The 14,832-nt window shown below is 47.8% G+C and overlaps 1 protein-coding gene across 1 annotated transcript in view; it reads left to right on the top strand.

Moving 5' to 3' along the window:
- Glt1d1 (glycosyltransferase 1 domain containing 1) overlaps positions 1–14,832 on the top strand; it is a 74,724-nt gene that overhangs the window by 56,104 nt on the left and 3,788 nt on the right. The window contains 2 exon segments of the mRNA XM_057764488.1: positions 623–743; positions 3,627–3,725. Of these exon segments, the coding sequence (XP_057620471.1) occupies positions 623–743; positions 3,627–3,725 (220 nt within the window).

Genomic DNA, 14,832 nt, shown 5'->3' with positions numbered 1-14,832 from the left:
TCTGGCCTCTGTGAGCACTGAAGTCACATGGTTCACATGCATAATGGCAGGCAAACACTGATGTTTATGAATCAGCCAGGTGGTAGTGGCGCACGCCTTTAATCCCAACACTTGGGAGACAGAAGCAGGCGAATCTCTGTGAGTTTGAGACCAGCCTGGTCTATAAGAGCTAGTTCCAGGTCAGGCCCCAAAGCCACAGAGAAATCCTGTCTTAAAAACCAAACCAAATCAATCAATCAATCAATCAATCAATCAATCAATCAATCAGCCAGGCTGTGGTAGCACCTGTTTTTAAGCACTCAGGAGGCAGAGGCAGGTGGATCTCTGTGAGTTCAAGGCCAGCCTGTTCTACAGAACAAGTGCTAGGACAGACTCCAAAGCTACAGAAAAACCTTGTCTCATAAAAAAAAAACTTAACAAAGATTTGGAAGAATTTAAGGAGCTGACTTGTGTTTGGCTGATGTCTATAGACTCTTTGGAGATAACTGATCAATGTATCTTTTTAAATTGCATTTTTTTTTCTGCTAGGAGCAAGGGACCTAGTCTCAATTGTTCACATAAATTTGAGCGGGACAGTGAGCCAGGCCAAAACAACCATGCCAACCCTGCTCTGTTCTTTCAGGGCTGCAGGGGTGCGGCTGATCCGGGAGATGTGTCAGGAAGACCTGCACGCGGTGGTGAAGAGCTGCTTCGCGCTGGTCAACAGCTCAGTCTCCGAGGGCATGTCAGCCGCCATCCTGGAGGTAGGTGCTGCCCAGATGCTGAGGATGGGGTACTGGATTCTTCTTTCTCTTCTCTGCCTTTTAAAAAAAGATGTGCAAGTGAGTGCAGTGGCTGGAGAAGACCAGAAGGGGGCGTCCAGTTACTCTGGCGCTGAAATTGCAAGTGGCTGAAAGACACCCAAGGTGGGTGTGAATTTGCATCCACTATTCTGAAAGTATGTGACATGGCTTTGTGTCATCTCTGTGTCTGGCCAAGAAGCCCTGTGCCCTATGATGAGTGTCAGCCTCGGCAGTCTGTCCCCTCAGCAACTACCTTTGAAACCAGTGGAGAGCAGGTGCCAGTTGCTTTCCTGTACACGTTTTCCCTCTTCCTGTTTCTTAAGAAGAGGCCGTAAGCCTGGAGTCTGCTGAGTGCTTTTCTAAGCTGCGTACCCAGCTTTTCCTGCAGAGGAATTGCTCTCAGCCTCCGCTTAACTCACAGAAAAGGCAGCTGTTAGCAATCCTGATGTCCTGGAAATGTTCCTTTGAGAAGTTAAAATAACCTTTGGACGGAGGGTTCTCAATGAGGTTGATTTTAGGGGGAGGGATAAGCATGTCTTTCTCGTCAGAATCACTTCAGATGGCCAGGGCAGTTAATCATAGAGCATGTGGCATCAACTGGTCAGGGAGGTGACCTTTTGACCTTTCTGAATCTGCTTTCCTGTGTGGGCAAGTACAAATGCCCCTTGGCTAAAAGCAGGCCTCTCACTGAAAACTCAAAAAACCAAATCTCGGCCAGATGCACAGCGACTGCATGGTTATTGCTAAAAACCTGCCAGGCATTTCCCATTTAAGCAGACTGTGGATTTGAGCCCCACATAGAATTACCTAAAAGGAAGGGGACGGGGAGATGGTTCAGTCAGTAAAGTATTTGCTCTCTCTGTCCCTCTCTCCCTCCTTCCTTCCCTCTTCCTCTCTTACACACTCTGACACCAAAATGGCACAAGTGTTTTGAAACCCTCTTCCAGGGTCCTTCAAGGTCCTCCAATCACTAAAGCTGGCACTACCACTAAGGTCAATCCCCGGGACACACAGGAAAAGCCAGCATGGTTGCTTGTAAGTGTTATCCCAGGGCTGGGGACGGGGGAGAGTGGAGACAGGCAGATCCCCCGGGCTCGCTGGACAGTCAGCCTAATAGAATCTGTGAGCTCCAGGCCAGTGAGAGATGCTGTCTCAAAACAACGAGGGATATAGTTCCTGAGGAAGGCCACTTCACGTTTTCCTCTGTCTTCTACACGTGCGTACGTACCCCTCCACACACAAAGGATGTGAAAGATGGCCTTCATTTCCCCGTGTTCCCATTTGGAGCACCAACATATAGTCACACACAGACATACACCATACCTTCTGGGTCAGGTTTTGCCCCCTGGGTGAAAGGAGGGCTGGGCTCAAAAGCTAAGAGCAAGGAGGAGAATGCTTGACCTTAGCGGGTAGCGCCGGCTCTGGTGATTGGAGAACCTTGAAGGACCCTGGAAGAGCGTTTCAAGACCCTTGTGCCATTTTGTGTCAGAGTGTGTGAGAGGAGGAGGGAGGGAGGACGGGACAGAGAGAGGGAGGCAGTGAGGGAGAGAGCATCAGAACTGGAAAGATGTGCTAAGGGCATTTATATGGGATGTGGATGCTGCAGGAGATGAGGACTTTTCCAAGGGGCTGTATAGTCTTTGGTGTAGAAGAACCATATCACCAGCCGCTGGCCAACACCCACCAAAAACGCCCTCTGCTCGGTTCTGTGCATCTGTGTGACCTATGTCTTCAGATCAAGTCATTTCTCCACACTACCAGTGATTCCTCAGGACGGTCACGCATGTCACCAGAATCCAAGCAAAGCAAACCCCTCTTCGAGAACACATAGAGAGGGCAGTGTTTAACCTCAGGTGTGACCCAGAATTGACGAGCAAGTTCCCCCTGCCAGACACATGCAGGTGAGCTGTGTGTCCCCAAAGCCTGGGTGTTTCTCGTGACTTCTCAGCCGTGAAACATAAAGACTGTTTCTATAAACCCCAGATAGCTCTGATAAGGGTAGGGGGCTGGCTGCAGGGGTTTTAGAGAACCATACAGGGGGTTCCAACCACCCCATAAGAGGAGGTTGAGCTGGTTTAGGGAGCTCAGGTGAGCCTGTTTCTAGAGGGAGGCTGTGGGTCTTGTGTTCTGACATTTGTGTGTCTATCCCGAGCGCCAAGCTCACCCCCTCCTCTGTCTTTCCCTGCTTACTCTGTGGATTTGCTCTGGATTGGAGGAGGATGCCCATTTCCAAACACCGTCTAGCGCAGGGCCTTGCCAGCTGCAGTGCTATTGGGACCAGCTTCTCAGTGTGTTCATATTCTCAGAACTTGTCTGTGCTTAGAAGTTGCCATTTAAAAAAAAAAATTTATTTTTATTTTCAAATATGTATACTCATGTGTGTTTATGTGGGGGTATGTGTACATGTGTGGGAGTGGCCATGGTGACCTGAAGAGGGGGTTGTATCCCCAGATCTAGAGGCCAGCTTGGGTGCTAGGAACTGAACTCCAACCTTCTGCAAAAGCAGCAAGCACATGTAACCCATGAACCATCTCTTCAGTCGCATCCACCTTAGTTTTTCTGAGCTAGAATCTTTCATAACCTGGAGTCTAAGAATGAGGCTAGACCAGCTAGCCAGTAAGCTCCAGGGATCCCCCTGTCTTGCAGGCCCCCATCTCCACACCCCGGATGGAGATTATAGATATGCACCACCATGCCTGGTTATGTGTTTAACATGACTCCTCTGGGATCGAACTGGGGTCCTAATGCTTGCAGGGCAAACACTTTATCACCTTAGCCATCTTCCAGCCCCCTTGTCTGACTCTTCAGTGACAACCCCCGTCTTCTGTCCTCCCCCCTTCCCAGGCGATGGATTTGGAAGTCCCCGTGCTGGCTAGGAACATCCCTGGGAACTCGGCTGTGGTAGAGCACGGAGTCACAGGACTGCTGTTCACAACCCCTCAGGTAAAGAGAGTCCTTTCTCCACACTGGCCTCATTGGTGCCATTTCTGTCTTTCTGTCTGAAGGATGGCCATAAATTTGGGTTCCTCGTAAGCCTCTCAGCTCCTGCTGTGCATCAAGGTGCCCGGCAAGCTCTGTAGTTTCTGTTCTCACCCTGGAGGGACATGCAGAATTTAGAAATCCAGGGTACCTCTGACCTGAGTGTTTAACTTAGTGGCTGAGTGACTTGCTTGGCATGCATAAGCCAGGCTTGGCAGTGCACACCTGTCACAGAGCATTCAGAAGGGAGAAGCAGGAGGGTCAGAAGTTCAAGGTCAACCTCTGCTATAGCACTAGTTCAAGACTAGCCTGAGCTGTGTGATACCTTGCCTAAAAAAACAAAATATAGCTAATCTCACATAAACAAACAAGCAGACAAACAAAAAAAAAAATCCAGATGCACAGGTGTTCTTTAAGTGGTTGTCTGGGGCAGGGTGGAGCAGAAGAGAAGGGACTCTAACTTCCTGGTGCCTTGTGACGCTGTGTGCAACCTGGGGCCTGGAGGCACAGCTCCCTGCCTCTCTTCTCTCGTGTTCAGCACAAGCCCCCACAGACACAGCCCCACCCCCGCACCCCGACTACAGAACTTACTTGCACATGTGTTTCAACTCAGCGTCTTCTCATTGGCTTTAGCGAGGATGTTTAGAACAGCAGACCTTCCTGGTTCTAGGCAGGGAGAGCTGTGATTCTTCACACTCTGAAACGGCGTGCGAGACACAGATGTTGCCCGTACTTTGTTGCCCTCGTCATCTCCACCAGACATTACTCGGTGCGTGGCAGGATAGGAAGCTTTAAAAACAAATAATGCAAATTTTAAGGAACTTCAGGCTGGCATTGAATACAATCTCAACCGCCGCGGAACTCAGACTTTAGCCACTCGCTGGTCGGCTGTAGGGAGGGCAAATGTAATTTCAAATATGCATTCAAATATGTATGAGAATCAGCATTTCATATATTAAGAAGAACTGTTCTGTCAGACCACCAGCTCTGGGCGTTAAAATATGTATATGAAATGCATAGGACATAAATAATGCGTAAGCATAAATGCTCTTTGAATCCAGGCTAAATATAGTTACTCATTCTGCGTTAGCTGTTATTCCTTAATTGGGAACATAAAGAAACTTGATCTCTTCATGTAGAGCTGGAGATAAAGGGCTGAAGAGTTCAAAGAGATGGGGAAGGTAGGGCCTGTGTAAGGGGGTGAGGTACATGGCCAGGAACCTTGGGCAGAGTCTGGGAGCTCAGAGTAGCTCCAGTGAACAGGCAGCAGAAGAAAGGGGCCTTGGTTTGGGGAACAGAAAAATTGAATTTGGCCAGGCACCATGGAAACTTGAGGGAGGAGGAGGGCAAGGGCAACCCATGGACCATGCAGCATACTGGGTGTGTGGCTGTATTGAACTCTAGAAAGAGGATCATTTTAGATGCTAGGATGCAGTTCAGTTAGTAGGTTGTCAGCCTAGCACGCATGAAACTGTGACTTTAGGTGCCAGCAATGCATGAACCCAGACATGGTGGTGTGTGTCTACAAATCCAGCATTTGGGAGGATCAGAAGTTCGTCCTTGGTGACAGCTGTGTGGAACGGGGCACTCAGTCATTGGTTTTGTGTCTGCCTTTCTGTCTCCAACCTTCTTCTCCACCCCCTTAGCATGCCCAGCCTTCCAGGGTGATTTCTGCCTTCGACAAATGAAGATGATTGGATGCCCACTTGTGGGATTTGGGCCTCTGCATTATGTGGTTCTCTAGCACCTGAGACAGTACCTGCCCCTAAGCCCTTGTTCCTTGATAAGAAGGGAAAACCAAAACCTGTGTTCCCCCTAATACACATCATTATCCCTGTGACAGCTACTTGTGGGAGCAGAGAGGAATCTGGAAGGAAAGGATTGTATTAGTTTGTTTTCGATTGCCATGGTAAGTGCCACGGCCAAAATCATCCTGGGGAAGAAAAGGTTTTATGTGGCTTACACATCCCAGTCACAGTCCGTCATCGATGGAATTCAGAGCAGTAGCTCACTCATGCAGGAGCAGAAACAGGAACCACAGAGGAGCACTGCTTACTGGTTTGTCCTTGTGGTTTGCTCAGTCTGCTTTTCTTCCTCCCTTCCCTTCCCTTCCCTTCCTTCCCCTTCCTTCCTTCCTTCCTTCCTTCCTTCCTTCCTTCCTTCCTTCCTTCCTTCCTTCCTTCCTTCCTTCCTTCCTTCCTTCCTTCCTTCCTTCTTCTTCTTTTCCAAGACAGGGTTTCTCTGTGCATCCTTGGCTGTCCTGGAACTCACTCTGTAGACTAGGGTGGCTTCGAACTCAGAGATCCCCTTACCTCTGCTTCCCGAGCACTGGGATTAAAGGTGTGCACCATCACCACTTGGCCTGCAGCCTGCTTTCTTATACAAGCCAGTATGGTGTGCACCATCACCACTTGGCCTGCAGTCTGCTTTCTTATACAAGCCAGTATCACCTTGCCCAGGGGTGGCACCACCCACAGTGGGCTGCACCCTCCCACATCAATCAACAGTCAAGAAAATCTGATGGCCAATCTGAGAATTCCTCAGTTGAGGTTCCCTCTTCCCAGGTGACACTAGTTTGGGTCCAGGTGACAGAAACTGAAGCATCACGGGATGTTTGCTTTGGGAACCTTACAAGGAGAGTCTACTGGATCATCTGTATCTATTCATCTCTCTCTGTCTATGTCAGTATCTTCAACTATCTATGTCTATCTAATATCTAATATCTCTCTCTGTATCTAATATATATGCATATCTATATATGTATGCATAAATCTATATATGTTTATGCATGCCTATATATCTATATATCTATATATCTATATCTAATATCTATTTATCTAATATCTATCTGTATCTCTATAGCTATCTTTTTCATCTGAAAGGCTGATGACTAAGCATATTTCATGGTTGTAGGCACAGAATAATCTCTGTTTTTGTACACTTCACCTCTGGAAAATTTCAATTAAACGAAGCTCTCCAAACCCGCTCAGCATTGATTTCTCATTACCTCAACAATCTGGTTATTTCTCCATTTAAGAAGAAACGAGTCCAGTGACTTTCCTGGGTGTTTTTATAGCTTAGTTTTATAGCTTCAAAATTAAGATCCATATGACATTTAATAGAAGCAGTGAATTCATATTCTGCCAGGGTTGCGTTCTTCAAAAGAGGCTCACACTTATTCTCTAGCAGGTTTTCTATTTGCTCTTCAGACAACTGTAGAGAAATAAACTTTGGGATATTAGTGGGGGCAGTGGCTAATGCATATAAAGGGCTTGTTATAGTCCATCACCTGTCCTTAGTGGTCAACGTGACTTCTTTTCTTTTCTCCTTCCTTCCTTCCTTCCTTCCTTCCTTCCTTCCTTCCTTCCTTCCTTCCTTCCTTCCTTCCTTCTTTCTTTCCTTTTTTCTTTCTCTCTTTTTTTCTTCCAAGACAGAGGTTTCTCTGTGTATCTCTGACTGTCCTAGAACTCACTCTGTAGACTAGGCTGGCCTCAAACTCAGAGACCCACCCACCGCTGCCTCCTGAGTGCTGGGATTAAAGGTATGCACCACCACTGCCTGGCTAACTTATGTTTTCTTAAAGAATATGTGTGTGTGTGTGTGTGTGTGTGTGTGTACACACACACACATATATTCTTTTTAAGACAATGTCCATGTAGCTCAGGCTGCTCTCAAGCTCTCTATATAGCCTTTGTGACCTTGAATACCTGATCCTCCTGCCCACCCCAACCCCATATTCCCAGTACAGAGATCACAGATGGCCACCATCACACTGAATGTACGCAGTACTGGGGATGTGATTTAGGGCTTCATGAATGCCAACTCTATCTACTGAGCTACATTCCCATCTCAAAGCTTATGTCTTTCCTAAAAACAATGACGTTTTCTTTAAGCAGGGATGGCTTTGATTGTGTTTGGGGAGAGCAAGGTGCTTTGGGGGATTTGTCCGGGCTGGGAGGTGGTGGTGCTTAGGGGTCTTGTTCCTGTTTGAAATCCACCGTGGCTTTCTGTTGTATGCTGCTGCTTCATCCAGGAGATGGAGGCAGGACTCTCTGGAGGTAGAAAATGCTGTGCCAAGTGCTATGAAGATTTTGAATAATTGAACCTAGAAAGCATCAGTTTTCAAATTTAAATTTAGAGCCAGCAAGATCACCTAATTGTGAAGAGGCACTTACCACTGACCTGAAGATCCAAGTATTACCCCTGGGAACTAAATGGTGGGAGAAGAGAATGGACCTGAAAGTTGTCCTCTGGCATCTACATGCTTTTAAAAAATAAAAACAGCTGGACAGTGGTGGCGCACGCCTTTAATCCCAGCACTCCGGAGGCAGAGGCAGGCAGACTTCTGTGAATTTGAGATCAGCCTGGTCTACAGAGCTAGTTTTAGGACAGCTAAGACTGTTACACAGAGAAACCCTAATTTGGAAAAAAAAAATAAGTGTACAAAAATAAACCAGAAGTTAGTTAAGTGGTCACTAAGCACCCAGTTCCTAGTCCCTGTACATTTGGATGCTCAGAGATACCAGGAGGAGTAGGTCAGGCCTCCATTGTTGGATAGAGGGGCGCTGTGCAGGGAAGAGCCTTGGCTGGGCTTGTCAGAGGGGTTCAGGTCCGTCTCCGTGTGGTGCATAGACATCAAGTAGGGTCAGCACTGTGAGTCTGGACAGTCACACCTACTGTGAGGGTTAGAGAGTGAGTCTGTGCCCCAGGCACTGAGGTCCTGCAAAGAGTCCATCCCAGGGGAGAGATGCAGAAATGGATACACACACAACACACACACACACACACACACACACACACACGTACTCATGCGTGCATGCATGCATTCATGCATGTAAGCACACGCATCCCACCGCAAACAAATGCTGATCATAGCTCTCACCTCCCTCTACTTCTGTGACTCTATCCTCCCTCCCTTCCTCCATTCCTTCATCCTCTGCTCTCTCCTTTACCCCCTCCCTTCTGCGTTCCTTTCAGAAGGAATTCTGGCACTTTCCTACCTAGCAGTCACCCACAGTAGATTCTCTCAGCCCCTACTTATCCAGTTTCATCAAGAGTAGGAAACTTTCCTGTCTGAGGCTCACCCCTGCCCTTTGCTGGAGACAGATGGCACAGTCTGGTCACCCCTAGTGATCCCTGGAGCCTGGGCTTGATGAGTGTGGCTGGATGGGAAGAGCCACCAGATGGGGCTCATGCCTCAGGAAAGCGGAAGCTGTACCTGGGGTTAGCACAGGCCTGGACCCATCACCTGGGCTCATCGTGGGCCTAACTCTCAGGGGATCAGGGGCAATATCAGGAGAATCCTTCTAGTCAAGAATTGTTGCAAAATATGAGGGAAAGAGGGTGTGTGGTTTCTCCAGTGAGCTCCATGGTGTCCCCACCATCCCAGCTTCTGCACAGTCGCCTGCTAACAAGAAAAGCTCTTCTCAGTATTGTCGCTAAGACAGAAGATGAGTTGGACACAGACCTGGAGCCTGGGGAAGGGGCCAGTTGTGTGGTCCAGAGGGATGGTTCCTTCCCTTACTCTTTCAGTTTGCCTATGCCCTGTGAGGGCTCAACCGATCCCACTGCAGGATCTCTCACCAGGCATAGAGGTCTGTGGACAGCTTTGGTACCCAGGTGTGTGGCAGATACAATGGCATCCCTGAATCAGAGCAGAACAGGGTCGCTCTATGGGAGCAGGTGCTGGCTGGTGAGTACCCTGGAAGTCAGCAGGTGTCTGAAGTGTCCCTTGGAGGATGCCCTTGGGCTGTCACGGGCAGGATAGTACTAGAGGGGAAGGTGGGAACTGCAAGCAGGCTCAGTCACCCGCCTGGTGCCTCTGCTTGTGTTTCCTATGGGCTTTGTCTCCAAGACAGAACCAAAGCCAGTATCCATGGCGTCCCATTTCTGGCAGGCAGCACTTGGTCCTACCTGGCTATTTATTTCAGCAGCCACCTCCATTGCAGCACTTTTCCTGGCCCTGGGCAGCCAAAGGAACCTGTTTTGAAACATTGAAATTTCAATTACACCCAGCACGCCTGAGAACCCTCTAGGCTTCCCATCACATACAGGGCATGATGCATGTCTAGGCCAGGCTGGGGGCCCTGCCTAGTGCCCACCATGCCCTCCTCTGCCCAGATCCACTGGTTGTGACCCACAGGGGCTGGTCTCTGCACAGAAGGCCATTCCCATGCTAGCTCCTTTGCTGAAGAGCTCTCCTTGGTCCAGGTAACGGCTAGGTTCCCACCATAGCATTCCAGATCTGCGGTTTGAAATTCTTCTTTTAATTATCTGTAAAGGAGCCAGCTATGTCTCAGCAGCCCCAGGCTCTTGGAGGGCAGGGCCATTGGCTAAGGAGGAGGGCTGTGGAACGCTGCCTACTGGGCAGGGCAGGGTTGTTCCACCCATGGTCTAACCAGGATGTGTGTCTTAGTTTTCTGTTGCTATGATAAAACATCATGGCCAAGGCAGCTTAGAGAAGAAAGAGGTTGTTTTATTTCATGTTTGATTCACAGCTCTCAAGGGCTAGAGTCCATTATGGTGTGGACAGTGTGGTGCACAGGGCAGGTGCAGGAAGTGGAGAGCTCACAGCCTTGACTGTAATCAAGAAGCAGAGAGCAAATTAGTGGCTGTGGAGTCTTTTTTCTTTTTTTTAATCTCAAAGCCTGCCCCCCCAGTAATCTACTTCCTCCAGCAAGGCTGCATCAGTTAAACCTCCCCAAATAGCATCACCAACTGGGGACCAAGTGCCTAAGATGATGCAGAAGACATTCCACGTTCAAGCTACAGCACCTGCATAAGATCTGCACAGGATCAAGCCAATCAAAACTCCAGCACAAACGGAGTAGGGGGTTCCCCGGGCTGCAGCCCCAGCTCAGAATCTATAGGCACTTTGTGGCTGTGGATGAGGGAGAGTCATTCCTGGGAGTTTGCGGCTACTGGGAGGTTGCTCATAGCTCAGTGGATGACCGGAAATCATGTGCTACTAGTTTCCGTGAGTTAGTTCTTTTTTAAAGGGACAGGAAGCTGGAAAGATATGTTGGGGGCAATGAGAGAGCTGGGGGCGAGAGAGTAGATAGGATTGAGATACTCTGTATACATATATGAAGCTTTCAAAGAATTAAAAGTGTTTTTTTTTCTTTTTCTTTTTTTTTTAAAGAAAGAAAGGATACAGTTTCTACCAGCAACAGAGTCTGAGGTGGAAAGTAAACTTCAAGCAGTCGGTTACTTATCTGAAGATAAACAATGCTTGTTTGTATCACATAAAAACAAAACAAACAACTTTCTGCAGTTGTCTGAGTCAGGTTCTGTACACCTGCAACCCTAGAGGCAGCACTGGTCTATACCTTCGTTGTATTTAGTTGGCTGTGTCCCTTGTGTTTCTGAGTGACTTAAGTCACTACTGGCTACTCACTGGGGATGGGAGGCATATGGTTTTCCCAAGGCTGATTTATAAGCATCCATAATGCAGCTCACTTCTGAGCTCTCTGAAGCACTGGGTTTTTGTATATGGTTTTTATTTGAATTGTCTCAGTGCGTGCAGATTCTCTGCCTTTTCCTGATCTTCGCTAGTGGCTTTCAGGAGTGCAATATAGGTCCAAGAGAGAGAGCACCTCTCTCAAAAGTCACTAGACCTGTTCAAGTTTGCACTTGGGTGTGCTCTGGGGTGACAGCTGTGTGGGACCTTGTAGTAGGAGCTGCGGGCCTGCTTTTCGTCCTGCCCGGCTCCTGCACAGCTAGCTTTACACCAGAAATAACAACACACAAACTGTATTCTTTTAAACACTGCTTGGCCCATTAGCTCTAGCCCTTACTGGCTAATTCTCATATCCCAATCAACCCATGTCTAATAATCTGTGTAGCATCAGTCTTACCAGGAAAGATTCAGCATGTCTGACCTGGTGGCTTGCTTCATCGCTTCTGGCTCTGAGAGGAACTGCCCTGCATCTGAGCTCACTTCCTCTTCCTCCCAGCATTCTATTCTGTTTACTCCACCCACCTAAAGGCTGGCCAATCAAATGGGCCAAGGCAGTTTCTTTATTAGCCAATGACCTTCCTCCATCAGGACCTGTGACTGCTCCAGGCTGAATGACTCTGCCCCGATTTAGTGTGAACACTCCACAGATGTTTTTCTGTGGCTCTTGCTTTATAGTTCTTTGGTCTGTTTGGTGTGGTGGCTCCAGGTAGGTTTCAGATATGCAGTCTGATATCGCCCACATAGCCTAGACTTACAGGAGGCCATGGAGTGTGGACCGGTCAAAGGCATTCTCGCTCCTGAACTTTGCCATGGCTCCTGCTGGTTGGGAGTGACTCTCAGGGTTATTCTCTCCTTGAGTCAAGGGAATGGGTTGGGCTGTGGCTTGCCCCAGCACCATAGTCAGTGTGGACAGATAGGGCCATCCATGGATGCTGGGTATAAGTCGTCTCCCTGGACCGCATTACACTAAAAGGTGGTCATTTCATCTGAGAGGAAGGAAAAAGTAAGGACGGGGCTGCCGGCTCGGGTGTTCGTGGCTGATTAAGCAGCTGGGTTCCATGGAGACACTTCTGCTATTCCAGTTGGGGCCAGCTGCCAGACCCGTGAGTCAACTTGTGCCACAGTTGTTCAGGGGCTGGATAACCACCCAGCCCTCATTTACAAGATGGTGTTCCTCTTGCATTGACCTTGATTCTGTCCTTGGTGTCTCATCCTCAGTGAGGCTGCCCCAAGCATCTTTCTGCATCATTTTCCAAGGAGTTTTGAGAGAGCAGAGCAGAAACTAAAGCTACATTTTACTTCTAAAATCTACTAAGGTTTCTTTCTTCAAAGCTTTGCCTGCAAATCAAAAACAGCATCATATCTGACACACCATGCTGTTGAAAGCAAGAGCCCAGGCTTGTCCACTTGCAGTTATGGGGAGGGGAAATAGGGGCTCGACTCCAACAGGGAAGAGTGACAGAAGCTACAACGTAACCACCCTTGCATGAGGGCTGGAGGGCTGGTGGCAGCCGACTTTGCAGACAGTCCTTGACCAAGATCAAATGAATGAGTGGCAGGTAGCTCATCTGCGCACAGGGACAATATCCTGGCTCAGCAGATGGTCACTGTAAGACTAAGGTTTTCTTTTCTTTTTTTTTTCTCTTTCTTTCTTTCTTTCTTTCTTTCTTTCTTTCTTTCTTTCTTCTTTCCTCCCTCCCTCCCTCCCTCCCTCCCTCCCTCCCTCCCTCCCTCCCTCCCTCCCTTCTTTCTTTCTTTCTTTCTTTCTTTCTTTCTTTCTTTCTTTCTTTCATTCTTCTTGATCTGGCTATTTCTCTTCTTTCTTTCCATCTCTTTTCATGTTCTCATTAAGGCAGTTGTAAGGTCCGTCTGACTTCTAGCTCTGATCTTTCTTGCTTCAAGCCCTCTTTTCCCAGACGTCATTGCTGAGTGAGTAAATACATAAATAAATAAATAAATAAATAAATAAATAAATAAATAAATAAATGGATGTTTTATCAGAGCCCATCCCCCATCATTCAGGATTTTGCTCTAAAATTGTCCTGCATTTTGTAGCGATAGTAAGCAAAAGTCCCCGCTTTAGCCCAATCCTCCACATCAGATAAATCACAGATATGGCCGGTGTCGTAAAGTAATATTCCCGAGTGCTAAGCCCCTCAAATTATTTTAATAAGAATGCTGTTCTGCCACGCGGTGAAAATAAATATGTTGTGTTTTTATGGTGAAAAGAGCACCAATTTACTAGAAAATGTGTACGTAGTACATAAAAATAAAATCCCACCCACATAAATGTTGCTATTTATATTGCCAGCTATAAAAGGCATTCAACATTTAATTAACAATAATTTTGAGACTATGAGGATGTTCCTACTTGACAGTAAAGTCTCAGGCACTGTCTTCTGGTTGGAGTTTACCTGAGCTGACGGAGTAAGAGAATAATAGTAATTAAGTGTGTTTGACTTTTTGCATGAGAGTCTGAGTGTGTGTGTGTGTGTATGTATGTATGTATGTGTGTATGTGTGTGTGTCTTGTAGGCACAAGTATGCATGCGGTGCTGGGGTGCATGTGGAAGCCAGAGGATAACCTTTCCTGCTGTTCCCCAGACACTGCACCCCACTGCTGCACCCGGTTGCTTGTTTTTTGTTATGCCAGGCTTAGAATTCACAAGTAGGCTAGGCTGGCTGACCCTTGAGCCCCAGAGATCCACCTGTCTCTGCCTCCCTAGCACTGAGAATACAGTGTGTGCCACCACATGGAAGTCCTTTGCTCTGGATGCTGGGGATGGAACTCAGGGTCCTCATGTTTATAAGGCAAGCACTTTCCTGACTGAGCCATTGCCCCAGCCCTGTCAGCGTGACATTCTGTAGCAACTGCTGTCACTACTGTGGCTGACAGTTGAGCGCCATGTGCAAGCCTCTGTGTCTACTTCAGGAAGGGGAGTTTGGGAACTTAAGCCAGGTTCCTGCCTCAACCCTCCTGAGAATTCTAGGCAAGCATAATAAATAACATGTACTCCCCTCTTCTCCCTAAACAAGCTTTGATATCAGGATCCATCTTAATGTCCTAATTATGAAAGACTTTGAAATGAAGGCTTGGTCAGCAGGAGCCTCTCAATGCATTGGTTAATAATACACACTGACGGTAAGCTACAGGAGCCAAGGCAAGAAAACAAAAAACCCAGGGCCTTCTCATGCTCGGTACTCAGCCTGCGGGGATGGTGGCCTTTGCTCCTTCACAGGTGATGGGGGTGAACTCAGAGATGGGAACTAGCTTGTTGGGAGACAGACACTGATGATGCAATGCGGAACTCAAACACAGATTTCACCCTGAATCCCAGAGCGCCCTTCTGAGCCAGGGGTACTCAAGTATGAGGCTCTCTGTGCCCATTGTGAGGCAATGGTCTCTGGTTGTGGCCGTAAGAAGAGCGAAGAAATCACAGCTCCTACCACTGCAAAGAAAGGAGATGGGATGTTTAAAAAAGTTCTTTCATTAGCATATATTAATTATATATATTTAATGCATCTAGAGCATACTCCCCTTTTGCCCCCTCTTGTCCCTCCCTCACTCCCATTGATTCTCTTCCTGGTGAGTCCCTTCCTCTTCTTCCCCCCC

The sequence above is a fragment of the Chionomys nivalis genome, chromosome 3, assembly GCF_950005125.1.
Source record: "Chionomys nivalis chromosome 3, mChiNiv1.1, whole genome shotgun sequence".
Classification (NCBI taxonomy): Eukaryota; Metazoa; Chordata; class Mammalia; order Rodentia; family Cricetidae; genus Chionomys; species Chionomys nivalis.
This window is presented reverse-complemented; position numbering and strand designations above follow the sequence as displayed.